This window comes from Alexandromys fortis, unplaced genomic scaffold (genome assembly GCF_014885135.2).
Source record: "Alexandromys fortis isolate MF-2015 unplaced genomic scaffold, M_Fortis_MF-2015_v1.1 scaffold_82, whole genome shotgun sequence".
In the NCBI taxonomy this organism is placed as follows: Eukaryota; Metazoa; Chordata; class Mammalia; order Rodentia; family Cricetidae; genus Alexandromys; species Alexandromys fortis.
The window spans coordinates 7,400,198-7,421,407 of NW_026067963.1; the positions used below are offsets into that span (position 1 = coordinate 7,400,198).

General features: G+C 45.0%; 1 protein-coding gene across 8 annotated transcripts in view; it reads left to right on the plus strand.

Annotated features, from left to right (window-relative positions):
- Positions 1-21,210, plus strand: part of Syne2 (spectrin repeat containing nuclear envelope protein 2) — a 292,157-nt gene that overhangs the window by 208,815 nt on the left and 62,132 nt on the right. For all 8 annotated transcript variants that reach the window (XM_050153713.1, XM_050153714.1, XM_050153716.1 and 5 more), the window contains 12 exons: positions 273-392; positions 541-741; positions 2,386-2,562; positions 3,914-4,045; positions 7,608-7,804; positions 8,541-8,673; positions 9,833-10,015; positions 10,466-10,612; positions 12,215-12,391; positions 15,732-15,887; positions 18,875-19,027; positions 20,704-20,874. In XM_050153713.1, the coding sequence (XP_050009670.1) occupies positions 273-392; positions 541-741; positions 2,386-2,562; positions 3,914-4,045; positions 7,608-7,804; positions 8,541-8,673; positions 9,833-10,015; positions 10,466-10,612; positions 12,215-12,391; positions 15,732-15,887; positions 18,875-19,027; positions 20,704-20,874 (1,947 nt within the window). The remainder of the gene's footprint in view (positions 1-272; positions 393-540; positions 742-2,385; positions 2,563-3,913; positions 4,046-7,607; positions 7,805-8,540; positions 8,674-9,832; positions 10,016-10,465; positions 10,613-12,214; positions 12,392-15,731; positions 15,888-18,874; positions 19,028-20,703; positions 20,875-21,210) is intronic.

Here is a 21,210-nt window from a genome sequence, read left to right on the forward strand (position 1 = left end):
CAGAGATCATGAATCCTGCACTGTGCACATATGCCTCGTTTGCTATGTGCATAGAATGTGTTAGGAACAAATTCAACCCTGGCACTTCCAGGGAGACTGACCAGAAGAGCTGCATGTTGGTGGAACGGGGCGTCAGGACAGGCCTTTCATTTTCTCCTTGGTTTGTTTCTGTGCTCCCAGGGCACTTCCATGTGTGGTTCTTCTGTTTTGATGGCTCCATGTGCTTCCTGATTTAACTATGGTATTTCTCTCCTGTCTGATTTCTCACTTAGAAGGCAGATGTGCATACAGCAGAGCTGCAGAACTCGGAGCGGCAAGTCGCCAAACTAAGGAACGAAGGGGAAAGGCTCCATTTCCCTCATGTTTTACTCCAGGATGTTTACAAGTTGGAGGTGTGTATGGGCAGAAAGCATTCATTCAGCACCGAGGGCGGAAGGGACAAGGCTTGGGTCTTCCACCAGGAGTTTCGATGTGTTCTTTGTCTGATTTAAGTTCTTGGCTGGTTGAAATGCTTGTATACATCTGCTTTCTCTGTTTCAGGATGTTCTTGACAGTATGTGGGGAATCCTGAGAGCCAAATACCTAGAACTCAGCAGCCCGTTCCTGTCCCAGAGCCAGCAGGATGCCTTGCTGCAAGGCATGGTGGAGCTCATCAGTATTGGAAAAGAAAAACTTGCAAATAGCCCCTTGCAACACACCAAGAGTAAAGTTGCTTTGCAGGCTCAATTACAAGATCACAAGGTAAGACCCTCCTTGGTGACCTTAACCTCCAGTTGTTCTCGAGTGTGCAGAGGAAATAATCCATCATCCTCTTTGAGGAAGACATAGCATTCTGCTTACAAGCTCCTTCAGAAGCTTCTCACCTACGTGGAGCTTTTCGTTGATTGAGAAGGCAGACATTTTATCAATGAGTCCTTAAGCAAATCTACAATTAGAAGTATATTCATCCTCTGAGGGCTTCTAATAGGAGACACTGACTTAGGGAGGTTAGGAAAGGCCTTCCTGAGAACTGGAATCAAAAGGAAGGCTTATAATCTAATGTTTTAATTAGTCCTCTTATTTTTCCATTCATTTCATTATACAAAATTCTCTTGATCTACCTAGTATGGTTGTGCAGACTTTTAATCCCAACACTCGAGAAGTAGAGGCAGGAAGATCTCTGTAAGTTCAAAGCCAGCCTGGCTTACATAGCAAATTCCAGGAGGACTACTTTGTAAGACTCTGTCTTAAAACACAGAGAGACAGACAGACAGAGAGCATAGTCACCCTTACAGTGGGGTTCAACCTTTTGACATTGTGATCACATTGGCATCAGCAAAGTTCATACTCAAGAACCAGGCAATAGAATCAGCCCTCTCCCGCCTAAATCATATGTTTTAAATGAGTTTAGGTTTTTGTGTTGTGCTGTGTTTGTGGCTATGTCCTGCCTCGTGTGGCCCATGGATTGCAGGTGGGACATGCCAGTGTGCGCTGGCCTCTTGTCGGATACAATCTTCTATGTATTTGTCCACTTCTAGGGGTAGGAGAAGAAGTTCTTATAATTAAGGGGCCCCTTCAAACAACTAGAGGAAGCAGCCGGGTAAATGGAGTCACTGGGTGAAGAATAGCCTCCTGAAAGAAGCCCAATCAGCCCCTTAGCAAATCCCCCTCACGTGGCCATTGTGTTGAGTCTCAGTGGGTGCTCAGATTGAGGAGCCCCATCTGTTGATGTGGGATGCTCGGGCTCACACGCTGAACACCATTTGAAGACCGTTTGTCTCCTGAGTTATTAACCACCTTCTAACATTCTAAAACTCAAAATAATTAAATCAGAAAGATCACAGCAGAAAAGGAAATTGACACTAATGGTCGGTGCTTAAAATAGACCATTTGGTGGCAGTTTTACTTAAGGAGAATGTGTCTTTATAATTCGTTAAGATTCCATCTGTTCTTTGGAGACTCGGGGATTGGACCACTTTAGCTCCTTTCATGTGCCTATATGTTTGATCCTATGTATGACTGTGTATATGTGTTCACTATTCATATGATTCTTTCTATGACCTCCTGAGGCTGGGGATTTTTTAAAAAAAAATTAAGCCAAGCTTAGTGGCACAGGCCATAACACCATCTGCTTTGGGAAACTGAGGCCAGGAGAAGCACAAATCCAAGGCCTATCTAAACAGTTTCGTGAGACCTCCCTGAAAATAAACAGTAAAAGAGAACTGTGGGTACCCAGCCATATCTCAGTCACAGAGCCCTTGACTAATGTGAATGAGGCCTTGGGGTCACCGCCCAGCACAGGAGGGAGGCTGGTCAAAGGAACTGGGGTAAACAAATTAAAGTAGCTTGGCTTTTATAATTTTCCCAATTTGACAATAAATATTAGAAACCTTTCCCATATTTCAGGGATTTTTCCAGAAGCTCGTTGCTGACATGTTGTTGATTCAAACCTACTCGGCAAAAATGTCTCCACCATCGTTGCAAAAGGGCGAGAGATTTGGGGCGGAACAAGAGGCCGCCGAAGTGAGAGCTCTGGGGGAAGAGGCCTGCCTGCGAGGCTCCCAGCTTCAGAGTGTGCTGCAGGTATGTCTCATGACCTCTGAGCTGGGCTTCCTGGGTTCCACCCACTGCAGGCCTGAGGGCATCCGAGCTGAAGCTGATGGAGGTGGAACAGAAAGAAAGGCGGAGCTGGGCCTCGCTGTGACTCCTCCCCACTTTGTGCGAGGTCTGCTGGGACTTGTCATACTGAGAATGGGTAGCATGGAGGCGTGTGACAGCCATGGATGGGATGAAACAGTCCATGGTTCACAGCCTAAGATCCTTTTAAGAGCTACTGGGCATGCATGTCCTGTCGGGAAAATGCATCCGTGCTAATTCGGCCTCAGTTCAAACAAAAGTCAACCACATATATAGAGAGTACTTTTCAGCTTGAAGCTTTCCTCTTAACTCACTAAACCACTTACAGCAGATGTTAGCCCAGAAAGGAAAATTTAAAAGGAAATACCCAACTTTATCATGTTATAAACACAGTATTATTTCCTGGTGACAGTATTTATTTTCTGGTTATGCTGTCCAATTGATTTTAAAGTAATGGTGGTTTTTAAAAGGTTTCCTGGACCGAGTGAGTGCTCTATAAGACAAGTGGCTGATCTTTGAGTAGAAAGGAGAAATGCTAAGGTTATTTTTCTAAGAGACGATGCTTAATATCAGTAACTCAGTTCTTTATGCTCAGGAAGCCTGGCCAATGGGCTACCTTGGAAATACGGGGAGGTAGGATGATGTGTTCTGAGCACCACTGAGCTAGGACAAGGCAGCACTAGGCTACTGCTACCGCCAGTGAGCTCAGGCAGGGGTCAGGTAATTCAGTAGAACAATTGTTCACTAGAATTGGGGACTGCATCAGAGAGGCAAGAATAACCTGATGGAGGCTTCCTCTTTTTTTTTTTTTTTTTTTAAGGCATTTCACAATTAGGTCTTTGTCTCTCCCAGGAAGAACAAGGCTGCCTTACATTGTGGGGCCTTCACAGTGGCATTCAGGATAGATAGCACCTCCACTTACTGTGTGTTTCTCTTAATCCCATTGCCTGACTTCCCAAGGTTAGCATAAAGCTCTAGTGAAGGCAGGAGGCATGCCTTGGTGGTACAACCCTTACCCACTTATGGGACCCTGGGTTTGATCCCAGCACTACAAGCAAATAAACATATTAATAAAGTACATTAGTATATACATATACCCGTGGGATTAACTTTTCCTTTTCAAAAACAGTGGGATTATGTCCCGCTGTTGACAGAGTTCTTCCTGATACCATGTCACGGCTCAAGTGCACCCGGAGTCTACGTAGGGTCCACATTTCCGTTTCTTCTGGTCTCAGTGTTTGTTTTTGGCTTAATGGTTGTCGTTCCCTGGAACTGACTCCTGGTGTCTGTTGTCCAGAAATGGGAAGAATTTGATGACAACTACGCATCTCTTGAGAAGGACCTGGAAGTTCTTGTCTCTTCGTTGCCCTCTGTGAGTCTGGTGGAAGAGACGGAAGAAAGATTACGGGAAAGGATCTCATTGTATCAGGTAGCGTGTTTCCTAGTTTACAACAGAACCAGTCTACGGTGCTTTGTGTGCCAGCAAGGCCGCTGGGTTTCCATGCTGAATGGTTGGTTGACTTGAAACATTATTCATCCAGAAGGATGAGGAGTCTTCAGCATAAGCAGGAATCTGGATTGGGGAGAAGTCTTTGGCTTGGATCCTGGCTCTATCCATTACCCATGTGTGACCTTGTCTCTAAGGCCTAGCTTCTTTTCATTATGCGTTGAAAATTTTATAGGTGTATACAGTTCATCTTAATAATTTCCACCTTCTATTCCCTCCTTCCAACTCTCCCCAACTCCTATTATTTCTCCCTTCCAACTTCTTTGATTTGCTTTTTAAATAACCCACTGAGACCAACTAGTCCACGTGGATATGGGGTCATCTTGCCAGTGACCAACACCCTAAGAAGCAAACCCCGCCCCCAGCAGCCACTAACTGGCCAATAGCTCCATGGTCGGGGCAGGACCTTGGAAGCCCCTCCCAGCTCCATGCTGAAAAAAATACTTCAGATTTTATTTTTGGGGTGTGTGTGTGTGTGTGTGTTTGCATGTGTGTGCAATGCTTGCAGGGTCCAAAAGAGAACATCATATCTCCTAGATCTGAATTTACCGGCAGTTGTAATCTCTCCCATATGGGTGCCAGGGACTGAGCTCTGATATGGTGTAAAGCTGGATCCGCTCTTACCCACTGAGCCATCTCTCCAGCCCCATGCCATAATTTTTAACTGGCTGGATTTTGAGCAGGTTTTATGCAGGTCATCACAGTGGCTGTGAGTTCATGTGTGCAGCGGTCCCAGAGGACAGCATGTCATAGACCCCGTCCTCCTCCTCCATTCTTTTACGCTCTTCCTGTGCTTACTCCCCGCTGTTCTCTGAGCCTTGGGGTGGGAGTAGCAGTGTCCCATCTATGGCTAAATACTCAAGAGTCACTGTTTGTTATTTATTAGTGTAGAAATAAGATGAGAATAGAAAGGATTTTATAAAGCTGAGCTTCTAAATATACTTACAGTATAATTCTGACTGGACATAGCCTAGGAGACACATGAGCTCTGTTACCTGCCTCCAGTATTATAGAAAGTCTTTGGCCTAGGTTTGTTGACACACACATCTGTAATGCCAGCATTCCTGAGCTTGAAACAAGAGGACTGTGACTTTGAAGACTGCCTGGGATACACAGTGAGATCTCACACGGGGGCGATATGAGAGAATGACATTTTCCTGGGGTTGGGACACCATATTTGTACTTGATATAGATCCACAGTCAGATACATCTGGATCCTTTAGGGTGACGTGGAACATAAGGGAATCTGATGTCCTCTTCTGGCCTCTGAAGCAACCAGGGATATACATGGTGCACATCCATACATACAAAACACTCATAAATGTAAAGTAAAATTTGTAATTAAAAATGTGTGTGCCACCTTGCCTGACAGATCCTTGTTTTTGACCCTGGGACTGGCCGTTTCAGCTAGGCTGGATGACCAGTGAGTCTCAGCTGACCGTCTTGCTTTTCCCGCGACTGCAGTGCTGGGGTTACAGATGCATTTGCCCACACCTACTTTTATATGGGTGCTGGGGGTTCTCATGTATGCATGACAAGCGAGTTTTCTACCCAATCCCTGAAAGCTGTTTCCAAAGAAACAAATTGTTCTAAGCCTTCAGAACAAATTTTTTGTTTGTTGCTTGAGACAGGGTTTCTCTGTGTAACAGTCCTGGCTGTCCTAGAACTTGCTTTGTGTAGACCAGGCTGGCCTTGAACCATCTGACTCTGACTCACAAGTGCTGGGATTAAAGGAGTGCACCACCACTGCCCAGCCTGAACAAATTCTTCATCCTAAAATATATCCCTCAAATTGCACCTCACTGTGGACTTCTCTGGGCCATTCATGGTCCCTTGGAGTCACAGAGGTCCGGGTGTCCAGCCAATGTGGTTGTTTGGTGGAGTCTGGGCCATAGAATGAAGACCATAGTTGTGCAGTCCCTGAACAGGGACAAATCTGTCTTCAGAAGCTGTGTGGAGCTCCACCTGGCCAGCATGCCTTTTCTCACTAGAATAAAGGCATCAAAGCCCTCAGGGGGCTCTAGGGATATAGCTCAGTTAGTCGAGTTCATTGCCTGCCATTCATGAAGCCGGCCCAGGGTTTGATGTCTAGGCATGGTAGTGCATGCTGAGTAATCCTAGCACTTGGGGTGGAGACAGGAGGATCATTACATTCAAGGCCAACCTTATCGCCCTTCTCTGAAGGAACAGGTGCTAGGTGTTAACTTATGATGCTATAAATGTGCTGTGTATACACAGACACATTAATAAACAGCAATAAGGAGCATCTCAGAGGTTCTGTGATGGCCAAGTAACTAGTATTTAAGGCTTAGAAAATGACAGCGCATTTTGTAATTGATTTTGAACATTTTTATCCTTGCCTATAGCCAGGAAAGGGGTAAAAGAGAAAGAGAAATTAAAAAAAAGAAAAAAGAAAAAAATGATCATTTTTTGATAGGAAAATAGCCAAAGTTCTATTTTGGTAATAATTTTCTTTTAAAGATTAACCAGCCACCAGGTACGTGGCATTAGCTGAACCAAGCTGTGGAGATAATTGCTGTTAGACAGAGTTCTCTTCAGGGGGGGTCATTGTATTTGCAGTTTTGAAAGATTTTATTTTACGTGCGTGTGAAGTGGGCTTAATAATGTGCTGTTTTAATTTATTGGAAAGTTCTTTTCTCCATCTTAGTCCTCATATCAAAAGCATCTGCAAATGAGTTCTCCCCCTGGTCTGCGTGTCTGGTGAATAATAGATATCTTCGTGTTTATCCCCCCTCCCGCCTAAGTTTCTTTTCGTCTGTGAGACTCGGCAGCAGGGAGTGTGGACTAACATGGGAGGGATAGCGAATCGCAGTCCCTTAAGAGGGCCACGCACACCAGGATCTAGACCCTGAGTTTGTACATCTCATGATGTTCACAGAGACACTGGAAATCCCGATTTCTAGATTCTATGTATTTTTTTTCTAAAATTTCCTGATTTTGAAGATAATCTTTGTGTCAGCTGAAGAGTCAGGTCAGTGGTTAAGAGCACTAGCTGCTGACGACCTGGGTGCGATTCCCAGCACTTAGAGCAGCTCACAATCAGTTGTAACTCATGTTCCAGGGCACCCAGTGCCTTCTACTGGCACCAGGCATGTGTATGTGGCACAGATATGTACGCAGGCAAAGAACCCATACACATAAAATGATATTATTAAAGAACTTAAAAAGTTAGAAAACATAATCCACATTATGAATCCAAGCCTGTGTGAAACCTGGAATGGTTGATTGTGCCGATGGTCCCACCACTGAGGAGGCTGAGCCAGAAAGATCCCTTAGTCCAGATGTTTGGAGCCAGCCTGTAATCTCAGTGTTTGGAAGGCTTATAAATTTGGGCTACATGGTGAGTTTTCAGGTTTGCTTGGGCTATATAATAAGACCCTGTGTTACTAAAGAGAAAGAGAGAGGCTAGATCAGCAGATTTTACTTAAGATTAATTCATTCTGTGACTTTTTTTTTTTTTTAGCAAATAAAAAGAAACATTGACGGAAAGCACTTGCGGCTCTGCCAGACCTTGAACGAAGGCAAACAGCTGGCGGCATCTGTGAGCTGTCCTGAGCTGGAGAGCCAGATCACCAAGCTAGAAGAGAAGTGGTTGTCCCTCAACAAGAAGATTGACCACGAGCTCCACAGACTACAAACCCTGCTTAAGCATCTCCTCAGGTATGCTGCCTTAGAGATCGGTTGGCCTCGTGTTCTGCTGTAGAGAAAGACTCTAGGAAGAAGCTGTAGTCAGCTCAAGGTTGTATGAGGTCCACCACGTCGTACCGTGTGAGAAACCCTGTCTTGCAAAACAGAAAAATAAATAAAATAAAAGTTTAAAACCATTTAATAATTTTAGCTCATAGAGTGCTTTGAGTCTTTTGACTTCTTCGCTTGCAGTTACCCTGAACTACCAGAGGATGATGGAGGGAATAGAAAACATTTGAGCTTCAGACTCATCCCTGCCTCCCAGAGCCTCTAAGCTAATAAACAAGCTGAGAAGCTGCAAGGAAGATGGTGCTCTGTTGCCTGTTTCCATCATATGAGATAACGCGATAATTATTACAGCACGCAGCCAACGGCAGTGTGTTGTTGAGCACCATCGGCAAATGCTAGTTTTATTCTCCTTGTAAACAAGGAACTGGTGAACACTGATGGCCAAGCTGATCTCTGTCATGGTGGATGGATAGACTTTCTTCCTTCTTGATTATCCCTAATGGAGAGAGTTCTAGAAAATGCTAAGGCCATTGGGCTTGGAGCATGGTATAAGACATGATAGAATACTCATAAATGCCATGAATTTCTGAGTAATAGTGCTAATCGTGGAAATTAACAATAAAGATAAGAACTATAAGCACCGGTGCCTATCGTCCCCAGAGGGAGTTTCTAATTTCCATTCTCGCTTTGCTCCCGATAGTTACAGCAGGGATTCGGACGAGCTGACCAGATGGCTGGAAGCTTCTCAGCAAACGTTGAATTACTGGAAAGAACAGTCCCTCAACGTGTCTCAGGACCTGGATACGATCAGAAGCAACATCGACAGGTTTTTTGTAAGTTGCTTACACTACTGGTCAAAAATAAGTACCAAGAATAAAAATATAGAGGCCGCTGTGATAATCTCTGCTCCCATTTGTGGGTAAGAGGTCAGGCATGCAAGCAAGATGTGTTCCTAGAGCTATCTGCTACTGTTTAATGGACTAGAGTATTTATGTAAATGTAAAGCTTGCTCAAACCTGGCATATCTTATTAATAATAAAAAAAATAGCCAATCCTCAAACTACTTTCCTCTAGGATAATTTCATGGAGTCAACAGGTGTGTGATTTTAAGTTCCTGTGAGAATTCTCTGTTCATGTTTCAGGTTTTATTATTTTGACTGAGGGAAAAGTTTTCTTCTATAACAAAATGAACTTACAGGTCAAAGATGTAGCTCGGTGATGGAACACTCACCTAACACTCACTCAGTGCAGCACTGAGGTTCAGCCTCCTAATAGAATTATGCATAGGATCTATATTAATTTGTTAGTACATGTGAAATATTTTCCCTTGGTCTTTACTCTCTTCTGTTTTATAGCTATGGCTACTTACTTTAATATTAAAATATAAGTTTTTTTCAATGCTCTTGAAAGAACCTATACATAGGAAAGACTTTAAATATCTTATTTGAAAATTTATTCCAAGTAATTCATTTAATATGGACTCCACAGATTCTTGCCAAATTGGCCGTTGAACATGGCTAATCTAACTTCATGAGTATGAGTGGTTTGCCTGCATGTATGGATGTGCACCGTGTGTGTGTGTGTGTGTGTGTGTGTGTGTGTGTGTGTGTGTGTGCCTGTGCCTGATACTTTGGAGGTCAGAAGAAGACACCAAATCCCCTGGAACTGGAATTACAGATGGTTGTTAGCCACCATGTGGGTACTAGGACCTGAGCCTGTAAAAAGTAACGAGTGCTTTTAATCACTGAGTCATCTCTCCAGGCTATTTTTAAAAATATGGATCCTCTGGGTTAAGAGGAGCTAGAGACTCCATGTGCTTTGTTCTCCAGTGCATCTGTGATGCCTCTGAAGGTAAAATGTGTGTGTGTGTGTGTGTGTGTGTGTGTGTGTGTGTGTGTAGACGTTTACTATCTTTAGTTTGGTAGCGCAGACAGTTACTCTGACTGTACTTAGGTTTTAAAAGTACCCAATCTTAGGAATTGTTTCTTCTAGGAATTTTCCAAGGAAGTTGATGAGAAGTCCTCTCTGAAGTCTGCGGTACTGAGCACTGGGAACCAGCTTCTCCACCTGAAGGAGGCAGACACAGCCACGCTGAGATCGTCTCTCGCACAATTCGAGCAGAAGTGGACAATGCTGATAACCCAGCTTCCAGACATTCAGGAGAAACTTCACCAGGCAAGTGTTTAAAGACAGTGTTTAAATTAGCATGCACTTGTTAGCTCACAAGTCTTTTAAAATTATCTTTCTAACTCACTCATTTTCTTTGACACTGCCTAACCCCCAACACACACACACACACACACATACACACACACACATACACACTACTGAATATAGGTCTTTATTACTAGACTCTCCTCCAATGAGATCTTTCTTATGAGAGAAATCAAGCTTAATTACTTTATTTCTTGGTTGTCTCTGTGCCCCTGAGTTGGCTTATATGGAGGTTTTTAATCGTTGTTTGGGGGTCGCTTGTTTGAAACTTTAATACTGGGTTTGTCTTCGTGGCTAACATGCATAATCATGTCGCAAGATCATCTATCAAAGCAGGTGTCTTCCTTAGCGATGCCCTGATCCATCCAGTTCACGGCAGGTAATTAAATGGAAATCGTTCTGCCCTTGCAGCTTCAGATGGAGAAATTGCCTTCTCGCAGCGCCATCTCCGAGATGATCAGCTGGATGGACACCGTGGAGCCTCAGGCTGCAGGCGAGGACGCTGAGCTCTCCCAGCGTTCTGCGGCTCAAGTCAAAGGTCGTCTGCAGAAGCTCAAGGTAATTATACAGCAGGAGCTGAGGCCTTTTCACTGAATACGAAAGCATGTCACTTAGAGGGAAAAGGCAGACTCGAAAGACCTGTGAGATAGGATCAAGAGAAACAGACCGGAAGGAGGCTGGAAGGGAAGGGAGTGGCAATTACTCTAGGGAGGACAATCCAAGTTCTTAATGGACTCCCTGAGCTCATCTTTTCACCCACCACATCAGCACCAAATCCAGCTTGGGTGCCTCACCCTCCTCTGGCACTCCCCCCCCCCACTTCCCCCCCACACACACACACATGCTGGGTGCACGCTGCCCCTGCTGTCTGAAATGTCACTACCCACTTTATACATACTCTCTGAACCACCTTTCAAGGCTCGGTCCACATATGACTTTGGTGGCTCTTCCGCCCCAGGTCTCCTTGCCCGGTTAGATGACTCTGCCAGACTTGTCTCTGTGACCCTTTCCCTAGCTCCAATGCTGTTACCACCGCTTAGCTTCGTCCCTGTTTCCTTCCCTGCCTTGACTGAGATTCTCACCTGGAAAAAAACCCAATGTTTGGCTTGCAGTGGTCACCAATAAATGTTCTTGAGGAAGAAAAAAGTTGACGTCCTTCTACATTACATGTGAATTTTGAGTAGATTTCATTAGCATATAACAAGACACAGTCATGTGTGCCAAGGAGTGTGCCAGGCAGGTAAATGAGGAGCCTGGGCATGGCCTTCAAAGATCTGGTAGTGATGGAGCTAGTGTCTGGAAGGCAGAAGATGAATCACTTAATAACCAAGAATGAGTGTAGCAGAATTTTTTTTTTTTTCTTCTTTGCAAGATCAGGTCTCACTGTAGCCCTGGGTGACCTGGCACTTGCTTATGTAAACCAGGCTGGCCTCAAATCCTAGAGATCTGTCTGCTTCTACCTCCCAAGTACTGGGATTAAAGGTGTATGTCGTCACCATATCTGGCCTGGTTTGGGTTTTTATCCACCATCGCATCTTAGCTTGAGTGCCTGGTAGCATCTTCAAAAGGTCTGCATAAGCTACAGTTACTAGAACATTCTACTTGCTTCCTCCTGGCTGTCTCCACTAGCAGAGCTAAAACTTTTTTGAGTAAAACCCAACAGATGACAGGCTTGACAGATACATAGTTACCCTCGGTGGGTTTAGGATCAGGGTAGAACTTAACGCCATGATGGAACAAAATAGCCGTAGAAGGGATAGTACAGCTGCCTAAGTTGGCCAAGTTCCCTGTAGGTGTGACAGACCATTTTGCTTTTGTTCCTTGAGTTGTCAGATGGCTCAGAAACTCACATAACTCTCAGGCAACTTCTTACAGGACCCCTGTGTCAGACCAGGGACCTGCTAGCCCAGTACAGAGAGCAGCTCCCATTATATGGTGCAGTTTCCAGTGTGTTTGAAGGGAAGCGAGTCATGCTGTGCCTAAGACTGTGTTGAGGATAAAGCAACCACTCTGACCCCGCGGAAGGTGGGGAAAGTGGGAGGTGCTTCCGAAGGTGGGATTAATGGCCAGGCACTTAGCACCCCCTAGAGTCCAGCAGTTTGTGTGATGGCCTTCCACTCTTGACAGTGGTGTTTCATTTTGCTTGTCTCTGTGTTTTAGGAGTTCAGAATGGAGATGGACTACAAGCAATGGATAGTTGACTTCGTTAACCAGTCACTGCTTCAGCTAAGCACCTGCAATGTCGAGAGCAAGCGCTATGAAAGGACGGAGTTTGCCGAGCACCTGGGAGAGATGAACCGCCAGTGGCACCGAGTGCACGGAACCCTGAATAGAAAGGTGTGTCCTGTAGTCACCCTCGGATGCTTGAATCCATCCTTGCAAAATACCCCTTGCTGAGAACTCCTACAAGCTCTTCAGAAAGCTGATCTGCGTTCTGAAGCCCCCTAACGGCCCCAGTTGCAGCCCCTGTAAAACCCCCGTGCTTTAGCGTTTCCCGTGGGTGCACGCAACAGAGGACTAGAGTCATGCTTGTGGTTCTGTTGAGATTTCCTGGGGAAATAAAGTTGGGCAAGTGAAAAGGAATATGTCAGGCCACCAAAAGGTCAGCGAGTTTGGCATTTTCTGTGGAAACATGTCCAAAGGGACAAAGCAATTTCATCTTTGAGATGACTGAACAGGAAAAAAGAAAAAGAAATGCGCGTGGCGGGTTTCCACTGCGCGAGTCATGAGATGTGGAGAAAACTTGTTCATGAGAAAAGTATCTACTATCGATAGTAACAAATATCCCATCTCTTTTCTGTATTAAAAAAAGCACACAAATGTATCTAGTTAAGATCCATATTTAAATTTTCAAGCACATGAATAGATGAACAACTTGAACAAGATAGTTCTCAAAATCAGAAATTGAGGTTAAGCCAGGTGGTGGTGTTGCGCACCTTTAATCGCAGCCTGCAGGAGACAGAGGCAGGTGGATCTCTGTGAGTTCAAGGTCAGCTTGGTCTACAGAGTGAGTTCTGGTCCAGCCAGAACTGTTTCACAGAGAAGCCCTGTCTTGAAAAGTCAAGAAAATAAAAAAGAAGAAATCTAGTTAATAGATAAACATAGTTGAACACTCCTTTGGGCCACCAGCTCACAAATAATGACACGGAGACTTACTATTATTAATGAAAGCTTGGCCTTTGCTTAGGCTTGTTTTTTTTTCTAGCTCTTAAAACTTAAATTAACCCATTTCTGTTAATCTACATTCTGTCACGTACTGCACTTCCTGCTTCTTCCGTGTCTCCCGGTGTCTCTCTCACACCTAGATTCATCTCCTACTCCTTACTGTCTGTCTCCCGGAAGTCCCGCCTATACCTCCTGCCTCGCTATTGGCCGTTAGGCTTTTTATTTTTTTAAAGAAAGTTTTTTTTTAAGATGTATTTATTTATTATGTATATAACATTCTGCCTCCATGTATGCCCGCAGGAGGGCGCCAGATCTCAGTACAGATGGTTGTGAGCCACCATGTGGTTGCTGGGAATTGAACTCAGGACCTCTGGAAGAGCAGCCAGTGCTCTTAACCTCTGAGCCATCTCTCCAGCCCCCGTTAGGCTTTTTATTACACTAATCACAGCACTACACACAGTGTACAAATATTCCACAACAAATAAAAATGGAAATGTATCCATTTTAATCCTCAGACACCCAAAACAAACACTGTAGGGCATAAAGCTAATAAGTTAGAAATATTTTAGCAAAATAAAACCCAAAGCTACACTGTTGGTGTGGGAATGACCTAAAATTTCTTTGGAAAATATTGGGAATGTTTTTTAAAAAAAAATCTAAAATTTCACTGGATCCCTTAATCATCCAGTGTAGTTCTTAGACAGTTATTTGAAGTGGGTTAATAGTCCTCCCAAAAAAAAGTGTACCAAACGTTCTCAGTATTATTTATACTTGGAAAAATGTACAGGGCCAGCCGGGCGATGGTGGCGCATGCATTTAATTCCAGCACTCGGGAGGCAGAGGCAGACGGATCTCTGTGAGTTCAAGACCAGCCTGGTCTACAGAGCTACTTCCAGGACAGGCTCCAAAGCCACAGAGAAACCCTGTCTCGCAAAACCAAAAAAAAAAAAAAAAAAAGTACAGGGCCTTAATTTCCAACCTTAGAATAACTGAGCAAGTGATACTGTTTCCATCTAAAAAGAGATCTTTTATTTTTTTATTTTATGTTTTTTGAGACAGGGTCTCGCTATATAGACCAGGTTAGCTTTGAACTCCCAGATCTACCAGCTGAGTTCTGAGACTAAAGGCTCACCCGGCTGAGTATGTCTCAACCCTGTGAGCTTGCAGACCAACAGAAGAAGAATAAAACTTTGTATATACCGTGATTACCTAATGAAATTATATTACAAATAAGAATCAGAACTAGAAAATAACCTGTCTTGTTAAAACCGGTGAATTATTTGAGATATTGGTGGCCTATCGATGTCTAGCAAGAAACTGCCAAGCAGGGCTGGAATGATGCCTCAGTGATTAAAAGCACTGGCTGCTCTTGGCAGAGGACTCAAGTTCTGTTCCCAGCACCTACATGGTGACCCACAGCTGTCTATAACTCCAGTCCCAGGGGAATCTGATGACGTCATCAGACCGCTGCAGATACCAGACATACACGGTGCATCTATACATGCAGGCTGAACAACCCTACACATACAATAAATCAATAAAGCTAAAAAAAATTTTAAAGAAAGTATTAGGCAACTCTAGACAGTCAGAAGAAGAAAACTTCCTTTAACTATACCAGTGTTAATGAAGGATATAATAAAAAAAATTGATGTTTAGAATCATAATTTTATTTGGCATAGCTAGTATGAAACTCCAGAGCAGTTGGCTCTCTCAACAGATTGTATGTTTTACTTTTTTTTTTTAAAAAAATGCATTTTGTTTTTCATAGAGAGGAGTTATTTCTTGACTTACAAATCTTCATTCCAGAATGACCAATTCATTTTTGTTATGTAAAATATTTAACAACTTTTAGAAGAAACCAAGTTATCTTTTCATTTCAAAAGAATGCAAATCCTATAGCAAAATAAAATTAACTAACCACATAATGCTATTTACATTTTGTATTAGTTATTCTTCTGTTGCTGGGATAAAATACTATGACCAAGTCAACTTATATAAGGGAGAGTTTATTTGGGCTTATAGTTCCAGAGAGAGAAGAGCCTATCATGACAGGAAGGCATGGTGACCTGAGCAAGAAACCAAGAGATCACTGGGTTTTGTTTCTTTGGTTGGTTGGTTTGTTTTTTGATTTTTCAAAACAGGTTTTCTCTGTGTAGCTTTGGAACCTATTCTGGAACTCTCTCTCTAGTGTGAAATCCACCTGCCTCTGCCTCCTGAGTGCTGGGATTAAAAGCGTGCACCACTGCCGCCCAGTTTGAGAGACCATGTTTTTAACAGGAAGCCAGGAGCAGAGAGAGCAGACTGGAAGTAGGGTGAGGCTGTATAGCCTCAAAGCCTGTTCCTCTAGCAAGACCACACCGCTTAAATCTCCCAAAACCTCTCCACCATATCGGAGCGAGGTGTACAAATGCCAGAGCCTATGGGGTACATTCCCGCGCAAACTGTCACACATTTTTAAGAAGAGAGATGAAAGTAAATTTTCCTTCATAAAATTTGTCTCCATCACATACAGATACAACATTTGGAACAACTTCTGGAAAGTATCACCGAGAATGAAAACAAAATACAGAATTTGAACGGTTGGTTGGAGGCACAGGAAGAGAAGTTGAAGATACTCCAAAAACCTGAAAGTGCCATCTCCATGGAGAAGCTCCTCCTGGACTGCCAGGTGAGGAGGGGCAGCATCCTGCCCACCCAGTGTCTGGGCCACACAGTGCCCACACCTGTCCCGAGGAAGAGGAAAGATGCTGTAGTTCCTGGAGATGCTGCTCCAGCTCCCCTGCGCACTCAGTGATGCGTTGTAGTGACAGGGACACATCCAAGAGGTCCATGGTTAGCGAACGCTGTCCCAGCCTCTACTCACAGACACCTAGGATGGGGTTGCCTGCTACACGCCCGGGCAGTATGGGATTGCCGACACGCGTATGGTGCATGACTGTACTTACTTTTTCGTATAAGTTAGACAAGAGTCCATGGGTTTTAAATAATTGTAAAGTGATACTTTTTCAATCATAGGCAGAAGGCCCTTGCATGGTCTTTGTTGCTTTTTATGAGGTTCGAATGTCACTTTTAAGGAAAGGAAACATTTCCGGGGAATTTTGGCTTCCGTGCCTTCCCATTTGTATTTTTTATTATTTTGCCCAGCGTTGGCAAAATGACTCAGATGTTTCCATTATGCTTAGTCTTGCCTTCTGCACTTTGCCCAAAGAAGATCATTTTCTGCCACCTGTTGTGTCTAGAGGGACCACTTGTCCCTTGGACCCGGTCACACTTGGGTATAAGGGCATTTATCCGTTGGCCAGGTCACGCCACCCTTGAAACTCTCGCCAAGGTATGGACCCATCCTGGGAAGGCTCTCCACTAGCCTAGCTCCCCACTAGCCTCTTCTGGGGCTGGAAAGTTGGGGCAAAGTCCTGTTCTTCTGAGGTTATTGGCAGCTCCGTCATGAAATAAAAAGAGCAGCAACTAGGAGGTCCTTTCTGAAGGCCACTTCCTGTTTCCACTCCCACGCTCCTCTCTACCTTAGCATCTGCCTGGGGCTCAACATTCCTCTGCAGGAAGCTGCCAGGAGTGGCAAAGTAATGACCTAAGCGAGTCTTCCGTAGATTTGCTTTATGATTTTATTTGTGTGTGTGTGTGTGTGTGTGTGTGTGTGTGTGTGTGTGTGTGTGTGAGAGAGAGAGAGAGAGAGAGAGAGAGTGTGAATGCCTGTGCCTGGGAGGCCAGCAGCATCAGATACCAACTAGAGCTGGGTGATGAGAATCGCACTATAGGGTCCTTTGCTAGAGTGGTGGGCACTCTCAACATCTGAGCTGTTCTCCAGCCTTGGGAACTGGGAGATTTCAAAGGTATTTAACACTGTTTCTCACAGACAGCTGGAGTTAGCTTCTGGGGAAGCTCTGTAATTAGCAAGTCTCTTCATTTCACCTAATGTTTCGCGCTGCAAATCAGGATTTAAAGGAAGATTAGCGTTCGGGTGAGGTGGGAGCTGGCGTACCTAAAAAAGGTACCAGAAGGTTCCAGTGATACAAGGATGGGCTGCGGGATGGCTGGGCCCAGTCCATGTTATTTCGAGGAGAAGCAAGAGCAGATGCTTGTAGGGGAGGGCTCGTGTGCTAGTACGGCCAAGCTTATTATTTATACTGTCGGTTGTGGTCTGGTGTAAAAGTGGTGTTTGTAAACCGGGCGGTGGTGGCGCATGCCTTTAATCCCAGCACTGGGGAGGCAGAGGCAAATGGATCTCTGTGAGTTCAAGGCCAGCCTGGTCTACAAGAGCTAGTTCCAGGACAGGAACCAAAAAACCAAAAGAGGAAACTCTGTCTCGAAAATCAAAAAAAAAAAAAAGAAGAAGTGTGTTTGTGTGTTGATAGTTCCTTTCAGCTCCCTGCTAAGTAGTCCTCTTACAGAAACATCCTTGCACTGTAGAGGAAACATGGCGAGTTGCTGGAAGCTACTTTTAGAAATCTTATGGATGATGATTAGAAAATTTGAAGGACACAGCGATTCAGCATTTTCAAACACATTTCAAGGCATCACGTTACAGAGGAAAACACTGGCTTCTGATTGAGGTTCAAGGATACAAGCGTGGCTCCTGGGCAGGAGTGGGGGAGGGGTGAGCAGGGTGGTGCTCCATGAGTCCTGCTGGCAAAGCCAGCTTCAGAGGTACTACTTTGTCTGCAGAACAACAGCTGAAAAACGCAGCCCCTTGCCAGCGAGGACCCCACGGTGCACTCGTATACAGGGTATTGTTGAAGCGAAGGGTCCAGCCATGTGCAGGTGTGGAAGAATACATAGATCAGAGTTTCTGTCACTTCATGCCCTGGCTGTCCAGGCCCACTCCCAAACACGAGAATCACCTTTGTGGATCTCACTCTATATACCAGACTAGCCCCAAACTCATAGCCATCCTCCTGCCTCACCTTCGTGCGATGAGCCGCTATCCCCAGCTGCGGGCCTCCGTCAGCTGGTGTACACTGCTGGGTCATGTTCTGTTGTGTTTGTAGACAGCTTTCTAGGCTTCAGGGAAGAAGGCTATAAAGAATAGAGCCAGTGGGGTGGCTTTATGAGTGCCTTAATAGATGAAGATACAAAAAGACCGCAAGTTGTTAAGCAACTGAAGAAGCAGGAACCGTGCTCCTGTCGTTTAAGTGCTGCTTGGCGGTGTGCAAGCGCCTTCTTCCGGCTTGTGGTTTCATTAAATTCAAGCTATGAATGGCCCTGGGTGCTAAGGAAATGGGGACTTGGGGTCTGATGACTTGGGCCACACTGCTAGTGCGGGAGTTGTCTGACAAAGACGATCTGTCCTGCATGACTTCCACCCTATGCCAACAACCTGTTCTCTAGACGCTCCTAAAATATAGAATATAAAGTTGAATTAAGAATATCTGTGAGGCTGGCCGAAATGGCTCGTGCCTATAATCTCCCAGCACTCAGAGGGCTGAGGCAGGAGGTTCGTGAACTTGAGGCCAGCCTGAGCTACATGACAAAGGCCCTGTCTTAAAAAGTGAAGTAAGTTTAAAATGCCGCTGCTGCGGGTGTTACGTATGTTGCGGGTGCTCCCTGTGTGCTCCACCGGCAGTTTTCACTTGAAAAGAGTAAACTCCTGTTTGCTTATTGTTCTGTAGTGTGACGCTTTTGTGTGTGTGTGTTGTCTAGGACATAGAAAATCAACTTGCCGTGAAATCCAAAGCACTGGATGAGCTGAGACAAAGCTCGCTGACTCTGGAGGGGGAAGACATGCCGCTGTTAGAAGACATGGCGTCTGGGATTGACGACCTGTTTCAAAAGAAGAGTAATGTGACCAGCCAGGTAAGAGACATCACTCAGTCTCCCCAGTCTTTTCGCTTGTTGTTGTTACTGCTCTTTTATCGCAGAGATTTACCCCCTGTTAAAAAACCAGAGAGCTGCCGGGTGGTGGTGGCGCATGCCTTTAATTAATCCCAGCACTTGGGAGACAGAGGCAGGCAGATCTCTGTGAGTTCGAGACCAGCCTGGTCTACAAGAGCTAGTTCCAGGACAGGCTCCAAAACCACAGAGAAACTCTGTCTAGGGAAAAAAAAAAAGAGAGAGAGAGAGAGAGAGCTGCTGAGAGACACACTGAAGTGGAAAGAGGCGTTTCAAGTCCATGCCCTAAATAATTGGCGTCAAAGCCGTAGATCATGATGGGGCACTGTCAGGCAAGAGACCCTCTTGGCTATCTTTGTTTTGTCTAACGTACTCAGGCAAGCACAAATGTCTCCGTCTCTCAGGCCAGCTGAACATCTGGCAGTGTTTCCAGGTCAGCTCCTGGCAGCAGTTAGGAAGAAGCAGCACAGCTGTAGGAGGTGCAGCAAGCAGGAAGGGAGGGGTCCATATCGCTTGGCCTCGGGAGCTGGGGGCAGGGTGGGCTTGGGGAGAATACCAGAGGTGGGCAGAGAGAAGGGAGATGCCCCCGCAAAGAAGAGCACCAGAAGAGAAAACTGAGGTTGGCCAAGGGCGTTTCCCTCCCACCCAGGGAGGATGCTCTGAAAGCCAGACAATTATCATGCGTTTGTGTTTCCTCCAGAATCCTCACTGGGTATATATGCCATGTGCTTTCAACCATTGCTCCTAGGGGGAATTGGGGACAAGCCGTGTGACTGAAATCCCTAGGCAACCTGCAGCATCACCCCTTCCCTGGGATTCTGGGAAAACAGGGATGAGCTCCCTGAGTCATTTGTCAATCCTGTTTGTTTGAGTTACTCTGCTCGCCAGCAGGAGTTAAGAGAAAGCAGAAAATAATGAAATCATACCCTCAAGGAGCTCGGGCAGTGCAGGAAAGGCACATGAACAGATAGCAGCAATGTAATGAATATATAATGTAATGAAAACACAGAGGGGAAATTGAATTAAGATAGTGTATATAAAGCATGCAGATATCAGGATCATAGGAGAGAGAGACAGATAAATGCAAGAGTCCAAATAAATAAATAAACTTTCAGCTGATCTTTCAACAAAGATACCAAGCAAATTCGCAGGGAGAAGGGGGAGTTTTTTCACAGTGTGCCACTGGGCACCCAGATATCAACATAAAAAAGAGTGGCACAATGGTGACTCAGTACCTCATACAAAATTTCACTTGAAATGAACCAGCTATAAACGTAAGAATCACAACTATAAAGCTCTTTAAAAAGCAACCTAAATGTGCACGACTGGCCTTCTAGATAGGACGCTAGAAACATAAACAGCCAGAGAGGGGGAAAGAAGCTGGGCTTCATGGAAAATGATCACTTTGTCCTTTTGGAGAACATCACTGAGAGGTGCAAAGACAAGCTACTGGGTGGGGAGACCTAGAAATGAGCCCACTCAGTGATTTCTTAATCTTGTTTGTTTAGGTTACCACCAGGAGTAAGAGAAAATAGGAAATGGTGGGTTCCTGCCCTCAAGGATGGGGGAAGCATTTGCAGGTGCCACCTTCCTTAAGGGGCTTGAATGTATGATCATATGAGTTTCTGCTCTCCCCATAGGTCCATCGGCTCAGGGCCTCCACGCAGTCAGCGCTACAGGAGTGGAAGGCCTTTGACAAGCTCTACGATGAGGCCAATGTGGTGACAATCCAGCTGGCATACTCCATGGAGCACAGCAAGCCTGCTGTTTTGTCAATGGAGGCCTTGGACTGCCAGGTGCAGAGCCTTCAGGTAAGTCCAACAGTGCGGCCAGAGGTGAAAGTTGAAGGTGGCTAGAAACCAAATATGAGTGAGTACATCCCATGTTCCTCTTTTTGGGTATGGCTTACCTCACTCAGGATGGTGTTTTCTATTTCCATCCATTTGCCTGCAAACTTCAAGAAGTCCTTGTTTTTTACTGCTGAGTACTCTCTGTTTTAATCATACTGCACGTACTGGCTTTGTGGGAGCCTAGGCAGTTTGGATGCTCACCTTACTAGACCTGGATGGAGGTGGGTGGTCCTTGGACTTCCCACAGAGCAGGGAACCCTGATTGCTCTTTGGGGTGATGAGGGAGGGGGACTTGAT